At 46.6% G+C, this 23,881-nt stretch overlaps 1 protein-coding gene across 1 annotated transcript in view; it reads left to right on the top strand.

Moving 5' to 3' along the window:
* Positions 1–23,881, top strand: part of GALNT15 (polypeptide N-acetylgalactosaminyltransferase 15) — a 45,472-nt gene that overhangs the window by 3,181 nt on the left and 18,410 nt on the right. Inside the window, exons 2-4 of the mRNA XM_044677861.1 lie at positions 10,070–10,236; positions 15,128–15,332; positions 23,151–23,318. Coding sequence (XP_044533796.1) covers positions 10,070–10,236; positions 15,128–15,332; positions 23,151–23,318 — 540 coding nt within the window. The remainder of the gene's footprint in view (positions 1–10,069; positions 10,237–15,127; positions 15,333–23,150; positions 23,319–23,881) is intronic.

Genomic DNA, 23,881 nt, shown 5'->3' with positions numbered 1-23,881 from the left:
GAAGAAAAAGGAGAGACAAAGACAAAGAGAGGAGACAGAGAGATACATAGAGAGAAGTGTGACAGGCAGAGAGAGGAGAGACAGAGTCAGAGAGTGAGAGTGAGAGAGAGAGAGAGAGAGAGAGAGAGAGAGAGAGAGAGAGAGAGAGAGAGAGAGAGAGAGAGAGAGAGATTCATTGATTATTGGCTTGGAGGAGCTGCCCAACACAGTTTTCTTGGGTTGGAGTGATCCTTGCCCATCCATAGTGGTTTCAGAAAGGTTCCTGTCCGACTGGGCTGCAAGGAGTGGGATGGGGGTCTGAGAGGTTGGTCCTTAGCCTGTGAGTCCTGCTTTCCCCCCACGCTCACCCCCACCGAGGCAGAACTGGCCACTTCCCCCCAGAGAAACCGACCTCCTCTCATAGCCAGGAAGGCTTGGTCATTTCCCAAGGTTTATGGCGCCCTCTGCTGACCTGAAGATATAAAGAAAGACCAAATAAAGAATAGCCTCTTGCTGGGAGGAGAATAGGGCCAGGCAGAGCTGAAAGCCACTGGACAGGCAAGAAGGTGGGAGAAGGTCATATTAGGAGCAGAACCTCTTTTAAAAAAAATTTGAAAATTTGAAAATAATTTCTAAATGGAAATGTTGATATATTTAATGCCAGGAAATCCCTCTCTCTGGAACAATTAGGTATTATGATGAATCAATCAGCCTACAATCACTGTGCACCTACTATGTTTCAGATATTATGCTAGACACCAAGGAAACATCCACCAACCCATGAGCATTTATTAAGCACCTACTATGTGCCAGGCACTGCCAAATTCTGAAAATACAAACAGTCCCTGCTGTCTCCTTCAAGAAATGTTCCATTGCTTTTGTTCCAGAGAAGGCTCAAAGCTTCCAAGGACAGCACTCCCAGGAAGCCCAACTTCAAAGCTGCTGAAGGTGCTGATGCCCTCTAAGTGAAGCCAGGAGCCCCTCCCAGTCGTTCCCCATTACACAGATGAAGACATTGAGGCCAAGAGATATGTAGTGACTTATCTAAGGCTGGGTCTAGGAACCAAACCCAGTCTTCCTAAGAACCACAAGTCCTCTCCATCATCTCTTAGCATATGGCAGCTAAGATCAGCATGGAGCTATCCAGGGTGGAACACCTGGGTGCAAATCTCAGAGCACTGCACAGATGATGCCTGGCCACTGGATAGAATTTCCTATCCCTTCCACCTTAAAAAAGAACCAAATTTGCAGGCTACCTAAGACCCCTACATTTGGGTAAATGTCCAGTGGCTCCCTGGGGCAGCCCAGTCCTAGGTACAACCTTCCTTCTAACAGATTGTGCAGAGATCCAGGAGCATCTCCTTCCCCATTTGTGCTTGGAACATCCAGGATAACCTTTCACATGTTCTCCTTCTTCTTCAAGATCCTGGACTCATCTCTTTCACGAAGACTTTCCAGGGATGTCCTGCCACATCACTGCAGTAATACACCTACCCAGTCCTACCTATTTCATTCATTCTTTGCCTAACACCTACTTACTGAGCATCTACTATGGGCATAGCAATGTCCATGGTATGAAGGAGTGCTCACCATTCATTTATTAAGCACCTACTATGTGCAAGTCACTGGATTAAAAATGGAAGTCCTCCAAAGGCTTGGTATAGTGGATAAAGGGCTGGTCTTGGAGACTGGAGTGATAAGGTGGATGGAGAGCCAACTTGCAGACCAGAAAAAAACAGTTCAAATCCCACCTGGGCAAGTTACAAACTCTTAGTATTTTAGGTAACTCTCTAAAACTGTAAATAGTAAATAAGGTGGTGATCTACACTGGTAGAGAGTTCCCTAGACTAATGAATGCTCAGGTCGAGGCCCCATCCCCCTATTCCCTTCCTATCTGAAAGGCTCAGGTTCAACTCCTGCCTTCTGCTATGTGAGGTTCCAATAAAATGCTTTGCCCCTCCCCTTAAAGCATTATCTTCATTATTATAAATATGTTTACTATTTTTATATTCAGGGATGTTTTTATTATTATTATTATTTATAACTCTATCAACTGAGAGGATCCCAGAAAATGCACAGGAATGTATATTATGGGATAGATAGCGATGACAATGAAAGAGAGATCCAATGTAGTCTGGGAAATTTGTGAAGGGAGGGAACACTGGGTCAAATAATAATACGGGCCAATATCATGAGGGATGTCACAGGATCATAGATGACTTAAAGGTCAGTGAAGAGGTATGGTCAGCTATGATAGGAGGGAAAGGTCACTATGGGCTAGCCTGGAAGGCTTCATGGAAGAAGGGATACTTGAGTTGGGCTTTGGAGGATGAGTACAAACCAGTTAGAAGGCTCTCCTCGGGTTTTTGGCACTTAGATGCCCCTTTCCCCCTCCTCTGAACAACTGCAGTGCTTTCTGTAGAGCAGGTCTATTTTTATGTCTCTGGGGCTTATGTTTACGGTTTGTGGGCTCCAAATGCCAGAGAAGACAAGGAAGATTCCCCAACAGAAGGCAAGATGGTACCGTGGAAAGAGCTGGCTGTATAGACAGAAGACATGAGTTCGTATCCCATCTTTGTCACTCTGTGTGGTCTTGGGCAAATCACCGAATATTCCCAGGGCTGTTTTCCTCTCCATAAAATGAAAGGGATTGACCTGGATGGTCTCTGAGGACCATTCCACTTTCAATCTGTGATCCGTTCTAGACGATAACCTTTTGGGAGGACACAAACAAGAGGGGCACAGGGCAGGCAGACACGAATGGGGTCTGATCTCTATCTCTGGATGATGAGATCCCATCATGGGGACCATTTAGAAAATGCTTTTTTAATCTCTCATAGATTTAAAGTGTTCCTCTAGTTCCAGAGGGAAGGAAGCTGGTGAGAGATGGTGGTGGCTGGGACACCCAACCCAGAGCTCTTTCTTGTTCCTCCAGGGCCTCCCTACCCTCAGCTCTTTGATCTATCCTTGGGACAAAAGTCGAGAACAGATTCTAGGCTGGATTATCCATTTTTGTTTTCTCTTTCCTTCTTCCCCAGAGAGGCAAGACTAGGCAGAACTCAGAGAAAGCCTTGGGCAGCTTGGTTATGGGGAGCTTGAGGGTCCTGACTGGACAGTTCCATTCAGATCCAAGTGAATCAACCTGACTGTCCTGTGCAGTCTGAGCTGGAAAAACAAAACCAGAACTGATGCTGAGGGGGTGGGGGTCCCCAGGGAAGGGAAGGACAGGGTGTCGGGAACTCAGAGTGCCGGTGAACCCTTCCACAAGTCCCTTAACCCCTCCTGGCTCCCAGTGTAGCCAGCCCAAGAAAGGGAAAACAGCACCAGCACATTTACTCACTCTGGCTCCCCCTGAGGGCCAGCTGGCAGGGAGAGGGGAGTGAGGTCACAGCAAACAGGCCCTCCCATTTTCTAGTTTACTCTTAACCTCTGGCAGCCCTTCCCATTCTCCCGCCCTGGGTTTGTCCTCAGAGAACAGTCACTTTATCTTATTGTTGACTCTAATGTCAACACACCCCTATCAAGCTGTAAAGGGCTTAGCACAGTGCCTGGCACACAGTAGGCTTGTTTTCTTTCTTCCTTTCTTTAGCCCTTATGGTGGGCACAGTATGGTGCAGGGATCTTGGGAACATTTGAATGTATGAAGTTCTAATTCTAATTCTAAAAAAACCAAGCCTCCCTTCATGAAGCTTATAGTCCAGTAGAGAAGTATTTTCTCCATTCACTGGTTCCTTCCTTGTTACTTATAAACATGTCTAGAACTCCCTCATCCTTAACAAAAATGTGGGGAAGGCAGTTAGGCGGCTCAGTGGATTGAGAACCAGACCTAGAGATGGGAGGATCTGGGTTCAATCTGATCTCAGAAACTTCCTAGCTGTGTGACCCTGGGCAAGTCATTTATTCCCAATAACCCTTACCGCTCTGCTGCCTTAGAACCAATACTTAGCAATGATTCTAAGATGGAAGGTAAGGGTTAAAAAAATAACTTCGAAGGATCATTCCATTCTCCAAAGCTATTGTCCTCCATCTTTCTTCCTCCTCCCCACCAGACTCATAAGAGAAGCAACCTACCCCCATTGCTTCTGCATCTTGAAATCTCACTTCTTGAACCCCTGGCAAACTGGTTTCTAACCCTCTACCCCCTTCACTGAAACTCCCCACCTCCAGGGTTTCCACTGATGTTCTGATAGCTAAATCCAGTGACCTTTTCCCAGTCATTTTTCTTATTTCCTTCTAGTTTTAGACATTGGTTATGACCTCTTCTTGGATACTCTCTCCTTCCGGAGTCTTTGGGATACCTCCCTCCTATTGTTCTCTGACTAATCCTCCTCAGTCTTCTTTGCTGGGTGGTCAGCCATTTCTGCCCACTTCACGGGGGTACAGCCTGGGTTCTTATCCAGGCCCTCTTCTCTTCCTTCTTCACTCTTTTGATGACCTCCTCATGTCCTCTGGCTTCAATGACCACCTCTATGTGGATGACTTTAATAAATCTACCTACCCGGCCCTTGTCTGACTCCTGGATTCCATTCCCATGTTATCAGCTCTCTGTTGAACATTCCTATAATTCCCACAATCATCTTAAACTCCACATCTCCAGTTGGGGACTCAATCTCTTTATTTAAGTCAATCCCTCGTAGGAATCTGCTGATTTATGTGGAGAGGAGAAGGGAATAGAAGGGAACAAACATTTATTAAATGCCTACTATGTGCCAGGCACTGTGCTTAAGTACTTTGATACAACATGCGATAGATGGGAAAACCAAGACGAGCAGAGATGAAGTGACTTGCCCAGGGTCACAGAGGAAGTATCTGAGGTCAGATTTGAACTTGGGTCTTCCTGACTCCAGGCCTAGCACTCTATCCACTGTGCCGCCAGCTCCACTTCCAATCTTCCTGTCACCTAGTTTTATAACCTCAGAGGCTTCTTCGACTTACTCTCAGTCACTCTCTACAGCCAATTGGTTGTCCAATCTTGATGATTTTGTCTCCCCGAGCTCTCTGGCATCCATCCCCATCCCCTTCTCCCCAGCTACACAAAGTCTAGTTTAGATCCTCAAGACTTCTCCCACCAAGCCTCTCCTCTCTTCAGTCCATCCTCTGCACAGCAGCTGAACTGAAACCTCTAAAACCCACAGCTGGCCCTGCCACCTCCCTGGTCAACCAGCTTCAGTGCTTTTCTAATGCCTCTAAGAGAAAATGCAAAGTCCTCTACGGGGCATTTAAACCAACTGTCTAGGGGAAGCTGGGTAGCTCAGTGGATTGAGAGCCAGGCCCAGAGACGGGAGGTCCAGGGTTCAAATCTGACCTCAGACAAATCCTAGCTGTGTGACCCTGGGCAAGTCACTTAACTCCCTTTGCCTAGCCCTTCCACTCATCTGCCTTGGAGCCAATATACAGGATTGATTCTAAGATAGAAGGTAAGGTTAAAAAAAATAAACCAAATGTCCATGAAGGGCTCCAACCTATCTTTTCAGATTCATTTTACAACAACCTCTTCATATACTCAACACATCATCCAAATTGGACTATTTATTGTCCCTGAACTTGGCGTTCAATGCCCCACCTCCTGTCCTGCACAGACAATATGCTCCCATGCCAGGAGTATGTTCCCTTCTTTACCTCAAAGATTTAGATATAGTGCCATATCCGGAGTCAGGAAAACTCGAATTCAAATTTAGTCTCAGATGCCTTCTAGCTATGTGACCCAGGCAGGTCACATAGCCTCTTCTGCCTCAGTTTCCCCAACTATAAAATGAGGATAGTGATAGCACCTACCTCCCAGGTTGTTGTAAGGATCAAATGAGGCATTTGGCAAAGCTGAAAGCTGAAAATAAACGCCAGCTCTCACCATCATCATCACACCATTATTGTTGTTGTTGTTGTATCGAGACTTTTTCTGATCCTTCCTGGTTAGTCCAGCAGAATGGTAGCCTCTTGAGGCCAGGGACTGCTTGATTCTTGCCATTCCCCAGCACTAACATCTTTCCAGGCAGCCAATAACCCAATAAATATCCATTCAATTAAACTGTTGACTTGAATTGACTTATAGAAAGAGAGAGAAGCCAGGAGATTTGGGTTTTTTGTTTGTTTGTTTGTTTTTTTAACCCTTACCTTCCATCTTGGAGTCAATACTGTGTATTGGCTCCAAGGCAGAAGAGTGGTAAGGGTAGGCAATGGGAGTCAAGTGACTTGCCCAGGGTCACACAGCTGGGAAGTGTCTGAGGCCAGATTTGAACCTAAGACCTCCTGTCTCTGGGCCTGACTCTCAATTAACTGAGCCGCCTAACTGTCCTTAAAGGTTAGATTTATAAGAACCCAGTTCCTGCCTATTGGATGTATACCATATTAAATTTATAATAACAGAATAATCTAGAACAATAAGACAAAGCAAATCATACAGTGAACTATTTACTAATCAACAATCCATATATTATTATTTTTATTTTTGGTCTCATATTTATTCATGATAATGGTGTGTTAGTGTTTAGAATGTCAGACTTAGACTCAGGAAGATCTGGATTTAATCCTTGCCCCGATCTATACTGGATGGGTGACCCTGGGCAAGTCATTTAATCTTTCAATATCCCCAGCAACTCTCTAAGAGAATATTGATCAGCAGAGCTGAAGAATGTTTCCTCTACCAACAAACTGACAGGATTAATCCAAAAAAATATAGATATAATGATTTATGCCCCACAAGCCTCACTCTGGAGCCCCATGGCATTAGAGAATATCTATAAAGCTCTTAGCATAGCTCTTGCACATAGTAGGTCCATAACAATTGTTTATACAATCTTATTCGATTCCCTGGTGGTAGGGAAGGGGCGCCGGGCTCCCAAAGGCTATGCATTTTGGGCTCATGCTCTAGCAGGTTCTGTCAGGCCCAGAGACAGGAGGCTTCAAAGATGGCAGTCCTGGCAATGGACTATCTGCTTTCAGATGACTGGTCTTGCTAAGCCTCTGGACCCGCGGTCTAGATTCTTGGGGATGAATTTTTTGGTCATAGCAACTTCTCACACCTCAAAAAAGAAAAACCCCAAATAACAACCATGTCTGCTCACTTATGTGTTTGAAGGCTTGCAGAACACTCCACATACATGATTCCATTTTAGCCTCACAATAACCCTATGAGACGGATGCTACTCTCATCCTCCTTTTTCAGATAAGGAAACTGAGGCAGAGTGAGGTGGAAGCAGCCTGCCCAGGAGGCAGGATGGGCACTCAGAACCTAATACTCTATCACTCAATGACGGTTCAATGGAGGCCAGTCTCCTGTGGCCCTCCTCTCTTCCTGCAGTGGCTGTGACCGGAAGGGGGGTCACTCTCTATTTCATCGTCCTTTTGATTTTTTGAATCGAGTCTGGGGAAGGGAATTCTCCGGGGGGGGGGGGGGGGAAGGGGGAGGGGAGAAACACCCTTTAGTAACACCTATTTGCCACTTGCGCCCTCATAAAGTTGCCTGGAGAACCCTTAGGAGTGACCCGTCCCTCTTCACGGCCACTCTGCCACGTGGGTGAGGCTAGACACGACGACGGCGCTCACACCCTCTGCAATGGCGGAGCTGGGAGCCGTCAGTCCCTTCTTTTGTCCAACAGAGATTTCCTGGACAGAGATGGTGTGCCTGGGCTGGGGACGTGGGTGTCGGCTCTCTCTGAGGCCTGGGAAGGGCACGGGACAAACTGAGAGTCAGCCCTGCCGTCCTGGCTCCCAGCAGACGGTCACTCCCGCCCGCGCAGCACCGGCTCTCCGTGGACAAGGAAAAGAGGCTGTTTTTCTAGAACCCGCAGTTTCCCAGTCACTTTATTGGCCCGGGGTAGGCTCGTAAAAATCTCAAGCCCAAACACGGCTCTTTGCTTGGGGTTTGCCTCCTTTTCCCATGACCTTTCGTTTCCTTTTATTTTTTAAAAAATCCTTACTTTCCATCTTGGAATCAAATTGATTCCCAGGCAGAAGAGCGGTAAGGGTCAGGTAATTTGGGCTAAGTGACTTGCCCAGGGTCACACAAGTGGTTGATGGCGGATTTTAAACCTGGTCTTTGTGAAATCATAAACTAGCCATTTCTAGCAAACCAAAGTCAATCCAAGTCAGCAGGAATTACAAGCACCTACTATGTGCAGTGCCCTGGGGACCTAAAGACAAAAATAAAGCAGTCCCTTCCGGAAGAAGCTTTTGTCCCTTGTCTTCTCCATCCCGTTTGCCCCCACCCTTCTTATCTGACACACAACAGCGTTCCCCACTTGATTGCTCATTGGAGACGCTCAGGCCACTCCCAAACATGGCGTGCCTCGTGTTCAGGGGAGCCCCAGCCTGGTCTCGACACGATTCTCCTATCGGCATCCGCTTACCAAGTTGGGAAGGCCCATGCTTGGAAGACGACGTCCTTCCCCCTCAGCCGCACACCCCCACCGAGGAAATCGTTCAAGGCCTTCCACAGTTGGGTTTGGGGCGCCTTCTTTCCGGCCCCTCCTGGAACGGCAGGAGAAGCTCCGTGCGGCGGGCGCTCCCGGCCGGCTCGCCTCCCATCCCCACCGCCTGCCAGACACAATAATAAAGCGTGGCTCCTCTTCAAAGGCTCCGATGGACCACGAGACACGGCTCCTGGCCAGACTTCTGCTTGTAATATGGAGCTCCCGGGCCAGCCGTCGCACACAAACCACAGAGCAGGTTCGCCCAGAGTCCAGAGGCTTCCCCCTCGCCCCCTCCCGCTATGGCTCTCGAGGCCCCCCTTGAAATGAAGCTGGGTCTCGCCGGGGCCCCTCCGCCATGCACTGGCCGGGGAGGCCCCCCTCTTGGAGAAGGCTTACCAACGGTTTTCAAGGCAGTAACAGAGCCACGATGCAGCCTGCCGTGCCCCGGCCCCACTGACATCCTCACCACTTCAGAGGGGGGCTGACTTCGGAGCCGGAGGACCCAGGTTCAAATCTTGCTTCTGATACTTACTATCGAGACACAACTGGAAGCTTAACGTGGATGATCTTGCTCTGAAATATAACCCCATGATCTCCACCTCACTGTTTTCCCTCTCACTAGACAAAGAGAACACAAGTAGGGTAGCCTGCTGGCTCAGTGGATAGAAAGCCAGGCCTAGAGATGGGAGGTCCTGGGTTCAAATCTGACCTCAGGCACATTCTAACTGTGTTACCCTGGGCAAGTCACTTAACCCCCAGGGTCTAGGCCTTCTTGCTCTTCTGTCTTGAAACAATACGCAGTATTGATTCTAAGATGGAAGACGAGGGTTTAAAGAAAAAAGAACAGGAGCATCTCAGCCAAATGCATGCTCCCACCTGTGAAAAATCCAACAAAAAGCCAAGTTCAGTCATACGGGCTGATATTTGATTCTCACAAAGTGCTATTCAGAAGTAGCCACTTGGCGGTGCTGTGGGCAGGGTTTGGAAGGTTGAGCTGGTAAGTGTAAGGAAGTGGTGCCCCCTTCTTGCTCCCACCTTTGGAATTCAGGATGAGGCCGTTCTCTCCCGATTCCCTTCCTCCTTCCAAGGAGAGCTACAAAGGCAGAGAAGAAACCTCGGATCCAGTTTGAATTCTGCTTTGTTCAATATAATTAATAATCAAAATCATAGAATTCTCTATTAAAGCTCTGAATCCTCAAGCTAGGAAAAGGAAGGAACTCAAAGACAGAGGGATCAGACTTTGGTCTTCCTTTTGATACTCATCCCAACCATTTATTAGATCTGCTGACTCCAAGTAGTTCACAAATTATCACCATCACTATTTAAACCCTAACCTGCCATCTTAGAATTAACACTGTGTATTGTTTCTAAGGCAGAAGATCGGTAAGGGCTGGGCAATGGGAATTAAGTGACTTGCCCAGGGTCATACAGTTAGGAAGTGTCTGAGGACAGATTTGAACCCAGAACTTCCCATCTCGGGGCCTGGTTCTCCATCCACTGGCCCCAGCCAACCAGCTACCCCTGCACATTTTTTTTTTTAAGTTCCTGGATCTCGGGTTAAGAACCCCTGCTCCACAAGAAAAAAGGCAACTCAATAAAGCTTGTTCTCTCTGGAGGGTCATTGGCCAGCCACTCCCTCTTGGTTCTGCTCTTGATACCCCTATTGTCCTCTGACCCCCCAGGTGTCTGCAGGAGGACTATGGTGACCATCTGCCCACAGCCAGTGTCATCATCTGCTTCCACAACGAGGCCTGGTCGACCCTCCTCAGAACAGTGCACAGCGTCTTGGACACGGCCCCCAGACCTTTTCTCAAGGAGATCATCCTTGTTGATGACCTCAGCCAACAAGGTAGAGGTTTTCTCCCTTCTGTCCATTTTTCTTTCAAAGACTGAGGCTTTGAGCCCTAAAGAGGGCATGGGGTGAGAGGGTCAGCATGTTAGTCATTAGCAAGTTTAGGCAATATAACTTTGTGAAAAGACTACCCTGCCAAGATTCAGGAGCCTTGGGTTCAAGTTCTGCTGCTCACTCTCTTTGGGATCTCCAGTTGCATTATGCCTCAGTTTCCCCTCTCTATAAAATGGGCATTCTGAGGGCAAGAGCTATAGTGGAAGGGAGGAATAGATTTGTAGTAAGAGGACCTAGTTCTCCCATTTATTACTTAAGTGACCGTGAACAAGTCACATGACTCCTTTGGGGTTCAGTATTTTTTTCTGGGGGACCTCCCCCCAAAGTGATTTTATTGGTGTAAGTTATATCCAGTGAGGAAAACTCTGTCTGCTAATGCTCCTTTGTGGAGACATAGTCTCTTTCTGGTCTTATAGAGAGGTTTGGGCTTTAGCAAATGAAATCACTGTGTGACTCTGGGAAATCATTTAACCTTGCTTGCCTCAGTTTCCTCATCTGTAAAATGAGCTGGAGAAGAAAATAACAAACCACTCCAGTGTCTCCACCAAGAAAACCCCAGATGAAGTCACAAAGAAACAACAGAAACAACTGAACAATGATAACAGGGTTACACAGCCATAGCTGGCAGAGGTGGGTCTTGGGAATACTACAGACCATGCATGTTCTCTCTATGCTACGCCCCCTGCTTTAGTCGGCTTATTCGTTGTAGTTTGGTTTGGGCCGATGAAATCATAAAGCCTTCGTTTACTCATCTCCAAGGGCTTCTACCATCTCCAAGTCAACAATCCTATGAGCTTTCCTACCTCTCAGGGTTGTTGTGAGGATAAAAGGGGGAGATTCTATTTGTTAAGCACTTTGCAGACTTTCAAGGCTCTATTTGTTATTGTCCAGTTGCTTCAGTCATGTCTGATTCTTTGGGACCCCATTTTGGAGTTTTCATGGCACAGAGACTGGAATGGTTTACCATCTCCTTTTCTAACTCATTTGACAGATGAAGAAACTAAGGCACACAGGGTTAAATGACTCACCTAGGGTCACATGGCAAGCAAGGATCTGAGACCAGCATTCAACTGAGGAAGAGGAGGCTTTCTGACTCTGGGCTCACTATGCAATTGAGCTGCCCTCACAGTTATAGAAATGCTGCTTGTAGTTTTCTTTCTATTTCCAGTAGACCTCGCAGGGTTCTTGAGTAGATCAGAAATAAGAGAAGTCAAAATGCACACAAATACAGAATACAGAGCTAGCCGCGCTTATCCAGAGATCAGTCATCTGACAGTTTTCATCATTCTCCACCCCGAACTCTCTTCCGTGACCCCCCCAGCACCCCACCCCAAAAGGCTCCTTAGCCAAGGCTGACAGAATGGACAGTGTTTGCCTCAGTGGAGGGCACGATGATTGCTTTCCAATATCTGAAAGGTTGCCCTATAGAAAATGGTATTTGCCCTCAGAGAAGAGAACTAATAATAATAATATTGATATGAATAAATCTGACATTTATAGAGCATCTACTCTATACCAGACACTGCTCTAAATGTTGTATAAACATCAACTCTTTGGATTCTCACAATAACCCTGGAAGGCAGGTACCCTAATATCAGCCCCATCTTTACAGATGAGGAAACTGAGGCAAACAAGGGTGAAATGACTTGCCAGTAGAATTTACGGGATGGCAGATTTAAGTTGAACAGATGAGGGAACCTCCTAGCAATTAGCCCCAAAATGGAATGGCATGCCTTGGATAAGTAGTGAGTTCCCCAAGGCTGGAGGGATTCAAGCCCTGGCTGCACAATCCCCTATTCAAAATGGCATGGTGAGGGTTTGGTTTCAGTTTGGTCCCATGCATGCCCACAGCATCTCACAGAAGATGTATTAGGGGACTTTAGAGGCCATCTGGTCCAAGCCACCCCTGAATAAAAATCTCCACACCATATACCCCAAGTGGTCAACCAGCTTTTGCTTGAAGGCCTCTAGTGAGGGGGAACTAGGAGTATGCCACGGCCAGCTCAGGACACAGGCTTGGGGAGCTGATTGTTCAATTCTTAGTGTGAACATTCGTACTTTGGAAATCAGCAAAAGCTACACGTTGGGGCTTGAGTTGCTGATTTATTGCTGGTCTACACTTAAAGCCACAGAAAAATGTTAGTAATGTAGCTTTAACTTAAACATGTGATGTGCCTCTTTGGGGAGATGATTGTTAAACAGTTACCAGTACACTCCTGGGAGGGAAAACCATTAGCTCTGAAATAGCTGTCACAAACTCCCTGGGCTTGAGTATTTAGCTCCTTGGCTGGTTTACAATATTGGCTCCTCCTTTCCATGCTCTGATAATAAACTTGTTTCCCCGCAGGAGCAGAACTCCTGGCAGCTAGTGAGGGCAGGGCTTGGGAAAGACCCAATTTTAGAAAAGTCAAAGGAGGAGGTCAGTCAATGGAAAAAGGGATTGAAACCTGTCTTCCTGCAGGGTATAAGAGTCTGGGGAGTTCAATGGAAAGAGCACTGATCTGAAGACCTGGGTTTGAATCCCAGCTCTGATACTTCAAGTACTTGTGTGAATCTGGGAACCCTCTGGGGCTGTTTTCTCATCTGTAAAATGGGGAGGGAAGTTGGACCAAGTGACCTTAGCAATCCCTTTTAATTGGAAGGGATGATGATACTAGAATAATCAGGGGACTAAAAGGGGAGCCAAACCTCTGCTTTGTAGCACAGAGTCTAGCATTCCCCACCCCTGACTCCCAAAGGGACCCCAAGAGAGAGTTGTCAGAACCAGGACTGCTCTTCTACATGGACCTGGGGGCTTCCCGAGTAACTCACCCACCTTGGCATCAAGCTCATTCCAGGGGGCAGCTGGGTAGCTCAGTGGATTGAGAGCCAGGCCTAGAGACGGGAGGTCCCAGGTTCAAATTCAGCCTCAGACACTTCCCAGCTGTGTGACCCTGGGCAAGTCACTTGACCCCCATAGCCTACCCTTACCACTCTTCTGCCTTGGAGCCAATATACAGTATTGACTTCAAGAGGGAAGGGAAGGCTTTAAAAAAATTTAAAAAAAAAAAAAAGATCATTCCAGAGTAGGAGCTTAATAAACACTTTTTCATTTTTATTCATTCCCTCCCATGGCATTTGCCCTGTGCCCAAACTGCAGGGAGTAATCTGTGCTCTTCCAAGGGGTGGAATAAGGACTGGGGTAGACAATAGGGGGTCCCCATTCTCTCTGCCTCTCGGCCCAAGAGTTCTGGAAATTTCCCCAGCCTCCTCATGGAGGTCATCTGAACCCTCCCCGAATAGGATTATTAAAGCAATCCAACCGGGTTTTGGAGAGCTCAGGCTAATGACTCCCAGGCAGGGCTCCAGCTAGCCATTGGCTGATCCGAACCCCAAGTGGCCCTTGAAATCACAGGCTCCGGGAGAGGCCTCCACTTGAGAGCACACCTGGAAGCACTCATCTCCGTGGCGGATTACATTATGCAAATAGGCTGCTCGGTGCAGACCCCCCGCCCGCCCCCTGCCTCACGCTGTCTCTAATAGATTCTTTAAGCGTGAACTTGGGAAGAAGAGAGGAATTCGGGCAGGAACCACCCGGACCAGAGGCAGCAGGACAAGGCTCAGAGTTGTCAGCCCTCCCGCAGCCTTCTTCAGCACGCTGGACCGCCGCCTTCCCTCCTCAAGCTCCGCGGAGGCGGGAGAACCTCAGGAAGGAGCGGGGCAGAGGCAGCTGGTCTCTCATTTGTTTGATTAACAAGCCCAGACCTCCTCTGCTGGGATTGAGAGAAGGTCCGGCGGTCCTCTCTTTCCTTTGTCTGGTTCTGCTCCCGCCCCAGACCCCTGACCGCGCCCTTCGTTTCAGAGCTCTTTGGTCCCTTGACTGAGGGCTGGCTTTTGGTACAGATGGTGCTTGTGACTCTTTGCCCTGCTCCTTCTCGCCTGTGGCGTTTGGGGAGGCACCAGTTACTCTTTAGTTCTCCCTCCTTTAGCCAGCAATGGGAGTACTGTTCCAAAGGACCCATTCAAATTCCATTCTCTCTCCCTCTTCCTCTCCCTCTCTCCCTTTCCCTCTTCCTCTCTCTCCCTCCCTCTCTCCTTCCTTCTCTTTCTCTTTCTCTCTCCGTCTCTTTCTCTCTCTCCTTCCTTCTCTCTGTCTCTCGCTCTCTCCTCTTCTCTTCTCACCTCTCTTCCTTCTTTCTCTCTTCTCTCCTTTTCCCTCCCTCCTTCTCTTCCTCTCACTCCCTCTCACTCTTCCTCTGTCTTTCTTCCTCTCCCTCCCCCCTCCCTGTCTCTCTCTTTCTCTGTCTCTGCATCGCTCTCCCCTTCTCTTCCTTCTCTCTCTTTTTCTCTCTCTCTCCTTCCTTCTCTCTGTCTGTCTGTCTGTCTCTCGCTCTCTCCTCTCCTCTTCTCCCCTCTCTTCCTTCTCACTTTCTGTGTCTCTGTCTCTCTCCACCCACCCTCCCCTTTCCCCAAGCACACAAGGTCCTGAGGGTTGGGAATGTTTCATTTTTGCCCACCCCCAGGAACAGAACAGAGCACTTAATACGCATCTGCCCTCTTCTATTCTATGACAGAGCTAAGAATCAGTCAGTGCTAGTCCAATTCCCCGTCACTCACAGGAAGCGGCTCTGTGGAACCCAACCCGCCAGGAACCTGAAAATCTGCCCCAAGGCCTGGCTCGAAGCCCCTCGCCAAGGGGCAGCCCCAAGCCGCTTTCAGCCGCAGCAGTGTCCGGGGAAGGGCCCCAGGTAGGCAGGAACAAGCTAAAGGCGCCTGTCCTTCCCCCCCTCCATTGCCACCAGGAGGGCGTCTTCCTTGGGTGCTGACCGCCCCGCGCTGCCTCCGTCCATTGCAGGCCACCTCAAGTCGGCGCTTAGTGACCACGTGGCCCAGCTGGAGGGGGTGAGATTGCTCAGGAGTAACCGAAGGCTGGGAGTCATCAAGGGCCGAATGCTGGGGGCCGCCAGGGCCGCCGGGGACGTGCTGGTGTTCATGGACTCCCACTGCGAGTGCCACAAGGGCTGGCTCGAGCCCCTCCTCAGCAGAATCGCCGGTGACAGGTAACGGGGTCTGCCCGGGGTTGGGGGGGGGGGTGCTGGCCTGGGGCCACGGACCAAGGAGCAGGTAGAGAGACCTCCTGTCCTGGAATTCTACCATGAGAGAGACCTCAGATCTAAGCTAATAGTCACAGTAACGACAGCGCTTTGCAATAATGATCTCGTGTGATTCTCACAACAATGCTGGAGGCGTTATGATTAGCCCCATTTTATAGAAGGGGAAAATGAGGCAGACAGAGGTGAAGAGATCTGTCCAGGGTCACACCGTGTTGGAGGCTGGATTTGAATTCAAGTCCTCCTAACACCCAAATTAGAGCTCTACCCACTGCACCACCTGGCTGCCTCCTTAAAGAAGCAAAGACTGAGTGAGTCCAGGGTAGCCATAAAAATGAGGGATGATCCATGGATCTTCTGAGTCCTTAGAATTGGTGAAGGAAAACAGTTGGAGGTCAGATGGTGTCTTGGCTCCAGGCTCAGCTCCATTAAGCAAAGGGGCTGGCAGAGGAGGTGCTGACACTGAGAAAACTCAGCTTTCCTTACCTGGAAAATGGGGATGAATAAACCTGTGCCCTGGGCCGCTGGGAGGGGTGCTCATTGCAAACCTTCAGGTCTTCTAGGAATGTGAGCTAGGATTCCTCACACAGTGGGTTCCCATGCCTGCCCGTCAGCTCATCCGAAGAGAGAAGCTAACCTGAGACACTGCCAGCCAGAATCAAATCCCCAAGTCAGGGGAAAGCAATTCTTCTGTCAAATTGGTATAAAGTGGGGACCAGAGATGGGAAGGTCTTGGGTTCAAATTTGACCTCAGAGTCACTTCCTCCCCATTGCCTAGCCTTTACCCCTCTTTTGCCTTGGATCTAATACACATCATTGATTCTAAGAGGAAAGGGAAGGGTTTAAAAAAAAAAGTCATAAAGGGTGACTTCAATTTGGGAAAAAAACAACTTCTGGTCATCAATGAGGAACCAAGATAAGAGCTGTTTCCCCAAGAATTTCAGGAATATAAAAGGGAGACAGAATGTGACCTGAAAGCCACCTCATTAAAACCCATTCTTCTCTCCAACCTGCAATGACAGGTGAGGAGAATAAAAGCCCCTTCATTTGTCCAATTATGTACGGGCCAAGGCAAGCTCCATAAAGATGGATGATAGTGTGAGGAATCCTCGGATACCAGAGACGAGACAGACCTTCGAGATCACAGAAGAGGAGATTTAGATCTGGGAAGGACCTCAAAGGTCAGAGAAAACTATATGGGAGGGACCCTGGAGGTTAGAGAATCACCATTTCAGCCTCTCAAGCAAGGAGGGACCTCAAAGAGACTCACCAGGAATAATTATTCGGATATTTTTTCTCCTTATCATAAATTAACAATAGTATTTTAATAATACTTAACAATTCTATCTTTCTTTTTAGTATTTAGATGAAAGAATAGAAACTTATCAAGGAGGTCTGGGCCTCAGTTTCCTCATAGGTGAAAGGAGGGATTTGAAGCATAGAGTGGATAGAACACCAGACTTAAGGATCAGAAGACCTGGGTTCAAATCCTATTTCAGATACTTACTTGGCAGGGTTACCCTGGGCAAATCACTTAATCTTTCTGGCCTCAGTCTCTTCCTTTGTAGAACATGGAGCTAGGACTCAATCACTAAGGTCCCTCTCAAATGCAAATCTATCATTCTTTGATGCCTAAGGTCCTTCCCAGATAGGATTCAAAGAGTTCTAGATCTAAATCTGATTCTACGATCTTTAATAACCACAGCTAGAACAATAACTGTCCTTTATTTTATTTTTTTTTTAAAAACCCTTAACTTCTGTGTATTGGCTCCTAGGTGGAAGAGTGGTAAGGGTGGACAATGGGGGTCAAGTGACTTGCCCAGGGTCACCAGCTGGGAAGTGTCTGAGGTCAAATTTGAACCTAGGACCTCCCATCTCTAGGCCTGACTCTCAATTCACTGAGCTACCCAGCTGCCCCAATAACTGACCTTTAGACGCCGAGTTCTGAAATTTCCCTTTGTAGAAAAGATCGTCAGTCATGGCTTCCCCTCCCGAATGCAGGTGTCGGCCCATTGGCACCTTGGGCCCCCATCCTAATGTATGGAAAGTGTTTTGCAAACTTCAGAGTTATATAAATGTCAGTTGTTGATTATTACTGGTAGGGGTATTCTCCCATAATTCCTATATGGCTCACTCATCCAAAGAGCTGGCTGCCATCTTCTAGCTAGTTTTCTTTTCTTTGGATCCCAAGGCACCATTCTGGCTCCCTCTGAATTCAGGCCTAAGCTACCTCCTTTTCTCATCTTGATGATATCCAGGGGTGGACTGGTAAATGCTCAACAACCAGCTATTTAGGAAAAATTAGGAAAAATGTAGAAGACACACTTTAAAGTTTAATGTTCATTATTAACATTTTCTCCATCTTATATCTAGACCAATGGTGTCAAACTCACTATAGAAAGAGGGGGAAGGTAGAAAGATGCTACTGATAGAGGGGAATCAGGGAAGACTTGATGGGAGGGCTGATATTTGAGTGGAACGCACTTAGAGACTGTTTTAAGGTTTGCAGAGTGTTTTACGTACATGATCTTGTTTGATCCTACTAGGCAAGTGCTGTTATTATCCCTATTTTATAGATGAGAAAACTGAGGCTGAGAGAAGTTCTAGGAACTTGGCCAATATCACAAAACAAGCAAAGTGTCTGAGGCATAATCTGAACTGAGGTCTTCTTTCTTCCAAATTGAACATCCTGTCCACATTCTGAATTTAGAAGATACAGCCTGAGTAAAGATTCCAAGGTGGGAAGGGGGTGTTTGAGGTTCAACAGAAGATAAAGGGTCTCTTATAAATGGCAGAAGATCCTCAGATTCTAGGCCCAGTTCTTCCACTATATCTGTATAGATAAAGGGGATGTATTAAACATTTCATACTCTACACGGCTACAAAATTCAAATTTGTTCTGTTCCCAATCCTAGTTCTCCCTCCTAGTTTGCCTCACTTTGCAGCCTTCTCCTTCCCCCAACAGGGGCTCCCTCTCTTCTGCTGGTTTCATTCTTCCTTCCCCAGTGATTATTTTTTTCTTCATCACCCTCTGCATCATTCAAACACACTCTGCCTGAAGCCTCCTTTGGTCTCTAGCCCAGGGCTCATTTTCAGGCCTTGGCAGACACTCCCCCAAGAAACAACCTAACATAGAACCAGTGCCTAGAAGAGGATAACATTTCAAAGTTAGCTTTAGTTTTCCCTGGTGACTCAGAATCACAGAATGTGACAGCTGGAGGGGACTTCTGAGGTCATTCTCTTCTAAGCCCTTATTTTACCAGAGTGCTTCCCTAACTGAAAGGTCACCCAGTGATTTGTACTTATGATATGAACCTAAGAATGTAGAATTATGATGGAAATTGATCACACAAACAGAAATATTCATATTTACTACAGAAATTTATTTTATATTTTATTACTTAATAGAATCTATTCTATATGTATATTCAATGTAAATTTATTCTATATTTAATTTTTATTATTTAATAGAATCCATTCTGTATTTATATTTCACCTAAATTTATTCTATATTTAGTATTTTATTATTTAATAGAATCTATTCTATATTTATATTTTATCTCATTTTATTCTGTATTTAATATTTTATTATTTAATAAAATCTATTCTAGATGTATATTTCATCTAAATTTATTTATGTCATGATAAGTCTGGAAATATAGCTTAGAACCAGAAGGGTCCTGGAGGGCCAAGCTAAGCAGCCTGAATTTTATTTAGTAGCTAATAGAGAGCCACAGAGGACTGTTGAATCTAGCAACGATGCCATAGGACCTATGTATTAGGAGGAGTACTCTGAAGACAAGATGATAAAGGAGAGACATGGTAGGGATGGGCTTGAGGCCAGAGGACTGGGGTCAAATATTTATTCTGCTTCTTACCTGCTGTGACCTTAAGCAAGTCCCCTAACTTCTTTGGGACCATTTTCCCATCTGTAAAATAAAGGGGTTGGACTACATATATTCCTAAGATCCCTTCCAGCTCTTAAAAAAAGCTATGATTTTTTTTTTTAAGTCTGGAGTCAGGGAGGACATTTAGGAATTAGAATAGGCCAGGCAAGAAAAAAGAACCTACACTTGGGTGATGGTAGTGAGAAGAAAGAGAAGATGGGTAAATTCCACTTTGAGATAGAAATATGGGCTCTGTCAACTGAGTCAGAGCAGGCATGAGAGAAATTGAAAAATTGGAGGGCCGCTGTGCTTTCCATCTTCTTCTTATTCCTCCAAGTTCTAAGGCAAGGCAAGATGACCCAAGAAGAGCAGTTAACCAAAGGAATCCTACTCCCTTGGGGAACAGTACTAAGGAGAAGGGGGGGGAAGAGCCCTCCCTGGCTTTAAATAGAGATGCCATCAATGCCACCACTTCTCCACCCAAAGCCCAACTTCCTGACCATTATCCCTGCAAGCAGAGAATTGAATCCTGAAGACCACCACTGACCCTCTCTGTGTGACTGTCTGGGTCTGTCTCTGGGGATGGATGGTAAAAAATAGCCATCAGTCTCACTGTAAGCAGAGCATGGGGCTGGCTTCCCATATTCCAGGATCTTTGTTTCATTCATTCCAGGCTCTACTATTGAGCCAATCCCTTGTCTCTGGTCCCAGGCTCTGGTACAGGTCCCGAGAATGGGCTGGAGGAGTCGGGGATCTGAGGAGGTCTGCAAAATGAGATTGGGACCAGGAGAAGGGCTTCCAGGACACCAGGGTTGGCTACCAGTCAGTTGGTTTGAGGGCTAGAAAGATAAAAATGATACAGTGCATGCCCACAAGGAACTTACATTCTCTTGGAACAGAAAATACATACATACATGTGCACAAACATGTGTGTGTGTGTCTGTGTCTGTGTCTCTGTGTGTGAATTAGGTAATGACCTGAAATGGGAGGAATTGCCTTACCAGAGAAATCATAGGTTCAGTCTCTAGCCCTATCCCACAAAATCAATGAATAATCAATCAATAAACATAATTTATTAAGTACTTGCCATGTGGCATGCACTGTGCTAAAAATAAAGATAAATCTAATTTAATATGATTTTATTTATTATTATCATAGTGAGGGAAATTCAATAGATATTACCATGTGGAGGGACACATGACTTGGCCCACATCACAGCAAGGCATGGTGGTAAGGGCCGAGGATTTGAAGTTAGGAATACCAGAGTCCAAATCCCACCTTGGACACTTACTAGCTTGGTGACCTTGGCCAAATCATTTAATCACCCTAGGCCTCAGTTTCCTCATCTGTAAAATGAGAGGCTTGGACTTTATCTAAGGTTCTTCCCGGATCTCAGCCTATGATTCTCTTATCTCTAAAGTCTCTTCCAGCTCTAAATCTATGATCCTCCAGACACCCACTGTTGCTTCAAAGACCTGTCATGTGGGAATGGGGCACCCTCTGCCAACATAATCACAGTGAATGATCTTGATGAGTCTTTTATAGCTGAAAAATCCGTCCTGGCAATGGCCAAAACGGAGATAAACCACTCTGAATTAGCTAGGCTGGTCCTCAGAAAACAGCCAGAGAGTTCACACTCGAAAGTCTTGCAAGCACAGTAGGACCACTCAGTGCTTGGGTTCTGCTGGCAAAGCCTTGTAGAACCAAGGGCTGCCTCCTAGTTCAATGATGCCTCAGAGAAGGACTTTAATAAAGGATGATATGGTGGAATACCTGGTGAAAGCCTATAAGGCCAAGGAAACTCTTGGAGACAAAACAAACAAACAGACCTCTTAAGGATGTTCTTAAGTAGAATCCCAGAAATTCAGATGGCCCCAGGGCAAATTTGGACAGGTGATGAGCCCCCCAGAGCAGATCTCAGTGTAGCATGTTTTTTTATTTGTTTGTTTTTTACATTTTTAAACCCTTAACTTCTGTGTATTGGCTCCTACGTGGAAGAGTGGTAAGGGTGGGCAATGGGGGTCAAGTGACTTGTCCAGGGTCACACAGCTGGGAAGTGTCTGAGGCCAGATTTGAACCTAGGACCTCCCGTCTCTGGACCTGACTCTCAGCTACGCAGCTGCCCCTCAGTGTAGCATTTTAAACAAAAAGCAAAAGGCATTTTCAGAATACAAAAAGCATCTGGCCAGATGTCTAAGTAGCCAGGAGCTAAGTGCTCTGAGGAACCTTTCAGTAGCTTCAAGAGTGAGGAATATTGTTGAGCCCCTATAAAGAAAAGAACTTCAGGGGCTTTTGGCTGTCTTGTTGGTGGGAGTCTGAGCCAGATATTTGGGGCTGCTGTACCTTGGATACCCAACCCCATTCCCCACATGTGGGAGTGTGGAGATAGAGGAGATATTTGGAAAAGGATTTCCACTGCCATTTAGAAAAGGAAAGGATAGATCCCCTCCTCTTGCTGGGCCAGAAATCGAGTCCCACCTTCCAAGGGTGCCAGGAACAGGAAGTCAAAGCTGTACCCTCACCACCTGCTTCTTCCTTCTTCAGGAAATGTCAGCTTATGTGGCACAGCCAAATACCTAGATGCAATTTGGTATCTTCATAGATAGCCTACAGAACTCGGGAGTGAGGAAGTCCTGAGCCCAAATCCTGTCTCAGACATTTACTGACTAGGTGACCCTGAGCAAGTCTTTATCAGCCTCCATTTCCTCATCTGTAAAATGGGGATAATAATAGGACTATTTAATATGGTTCCTGTGAGGAACAAGTGAGATAATATATGTAAAGTGCATTAAACATTTTTATTGTCACATAAATACTTGCTATTATGATTATTTTTAGGGTGGTCCAATTGGCCATCCTGCTTGCATTCCTTCCAGAGGGAGCGAAGGAGGGAAGGGAAGAAGGGAGGAATGAACAAACAAAGGAAGGAGGGAACAAAGGAGGAAAAGAAGGAGACAATCTATGGAAAATCTGTTCCTTACAGAAGACCATAATATCTTCTCTGGTTATCCTGAGGGGCAGCAATCGGAATTTCACGTGTTTGGGGGAATTTATTCTATATGTTTGGTGCTAAATCTCTGCAGGATGAACTGAAAATTCCCTGTAGCTAGTGTCTGAGACAGGAAGCGCCAGATTCTGCATGGAGTCTCTACATTGCAAAGTGGGTTTCAGGCTTGATTCCATTATTTTTCTGCCTAGAACTAGTCCCTAGTTCTTTAACCCATCGCAAGGGAATGGCATTTCTCAACTAGATGAAAGCACTGGTTGGAGGGGCACAGCCACTGATGCTGTAGCCCCAGTATGGACCATGGCTGAGAAGGGCACCAGAAAGAGCCAGAGATGGGGAGAAAGAAATCATCGGTCGCCATGTCCCTTAGAGACATTTTCATTTAGCTTCTGTTTAAGTCCAGCTGAGCAGTTCTGGGACTGCAATTGAAGCGGGTCACTGACAAACTAGAATGTGTCCCTAGAGGGTCAGCCAGGAGGGCGAGGAGGCCAGAGACCACACCATTGCGGGCTTGGTTGAAGGGACAGAGAGGCTGAGCCTAAGGAAGCTTTGAGCAGACCCAAGAGCCGTCTTCCACCCTTGCCGGGCTGGTGCATGGAGGACAGATGAGCGCTCTAATAATATCCCCCACACAGGCACAAGGTTGTACATTGATCCCAGCTAGAGATGACCTCGTGCACTATAGTCCATTGATGGGTCTCAACCCAGGAAGATGGGGGCTAGAATTCCAGCTCTCACACTGCCTAAATCGTCACGATCACGCAATTCCCTCGATACGTAGTCATCGTTCTGTCTACACACTGCCATCCACACATCATCCACGAGGCTTTCCCTGTTTGTGCTTAGTTTCTCCCACCGAACAATTCTCTTTAGGAGCCGACTGGTATCTCCTATCATTGATGTGATAGACTGGAAGAATTTTCAATATTACCATTCCACGGACTTGCAGCGAGGTGTATTTGACTGGGAATTAAATTTCCATTGGAGACCTTTACCAGAGCATGAGAGGAAGATGCGCCAGTCTCCCATCAGCCCCATCCGGTAAGATGCCATTTCCCTCCATGCTTTGCACCTCCCTTTATAGCACTGACAACTGTTGGGAATGCCCAGTGTGAACAGAAACTACCCCAAAGGGATAGGGTTGCCTTTATTTTTTAAATCTCAAAGGCAAATATGCTTCCTTGCACTTCAGCTCCCCTTTGTTGTAACGGTGCCTAATGACACCATTTTTTGGGGGGGGTAACAAAATGGGATTTATTTTTGCATTTTATTAAAATCAATCAAGCATTTAAAAATAAAGATTCTATAAGTTGTGAGCTTCGAATGATCAGCACATTTTTTATTTAATAGAAACTAAGCTATGGGGTCAGGCAAGATGTAGGTGCCCTTTCAACCTTGCTCTCTTCCAACTTTGGACCCCTTTGAGTGACCAATGCTGGGAACAAAATCCGTTCTTTTCTCAGTTGCCTCCAGACCCAAGGAAAAGAACCCTAGACTTAAAATCAAAGGATCTGGACATGAATCCCGGATCTGTCCCAGCAAACTATGTGACCTTGAGCAAGTCACTTTATCCCACTAGGTCTTGTTTTCCTTGTTTTATAAAA

The sequence above is a fragment of the Gracilinanus agilis genome, chromosome 5 (genome assembly GCF_016433145.1).
Source record: "Gracilinanus agilis isolate LMUSP501 chromosome 5, AgileGrace, whole genome shotgun sequence".
Taxonomy (NCBI): Eukaryota; Metazoa; Chordata; class Mammalia; order Didelphimorphia; family Didelphidae; genus Gracilinanus; species Gracilinanus agilis.
Note: the sequence above shows the minus strand (reverse complement) of the source record. Positions and strands in the feature narration are given on the sequence as shown.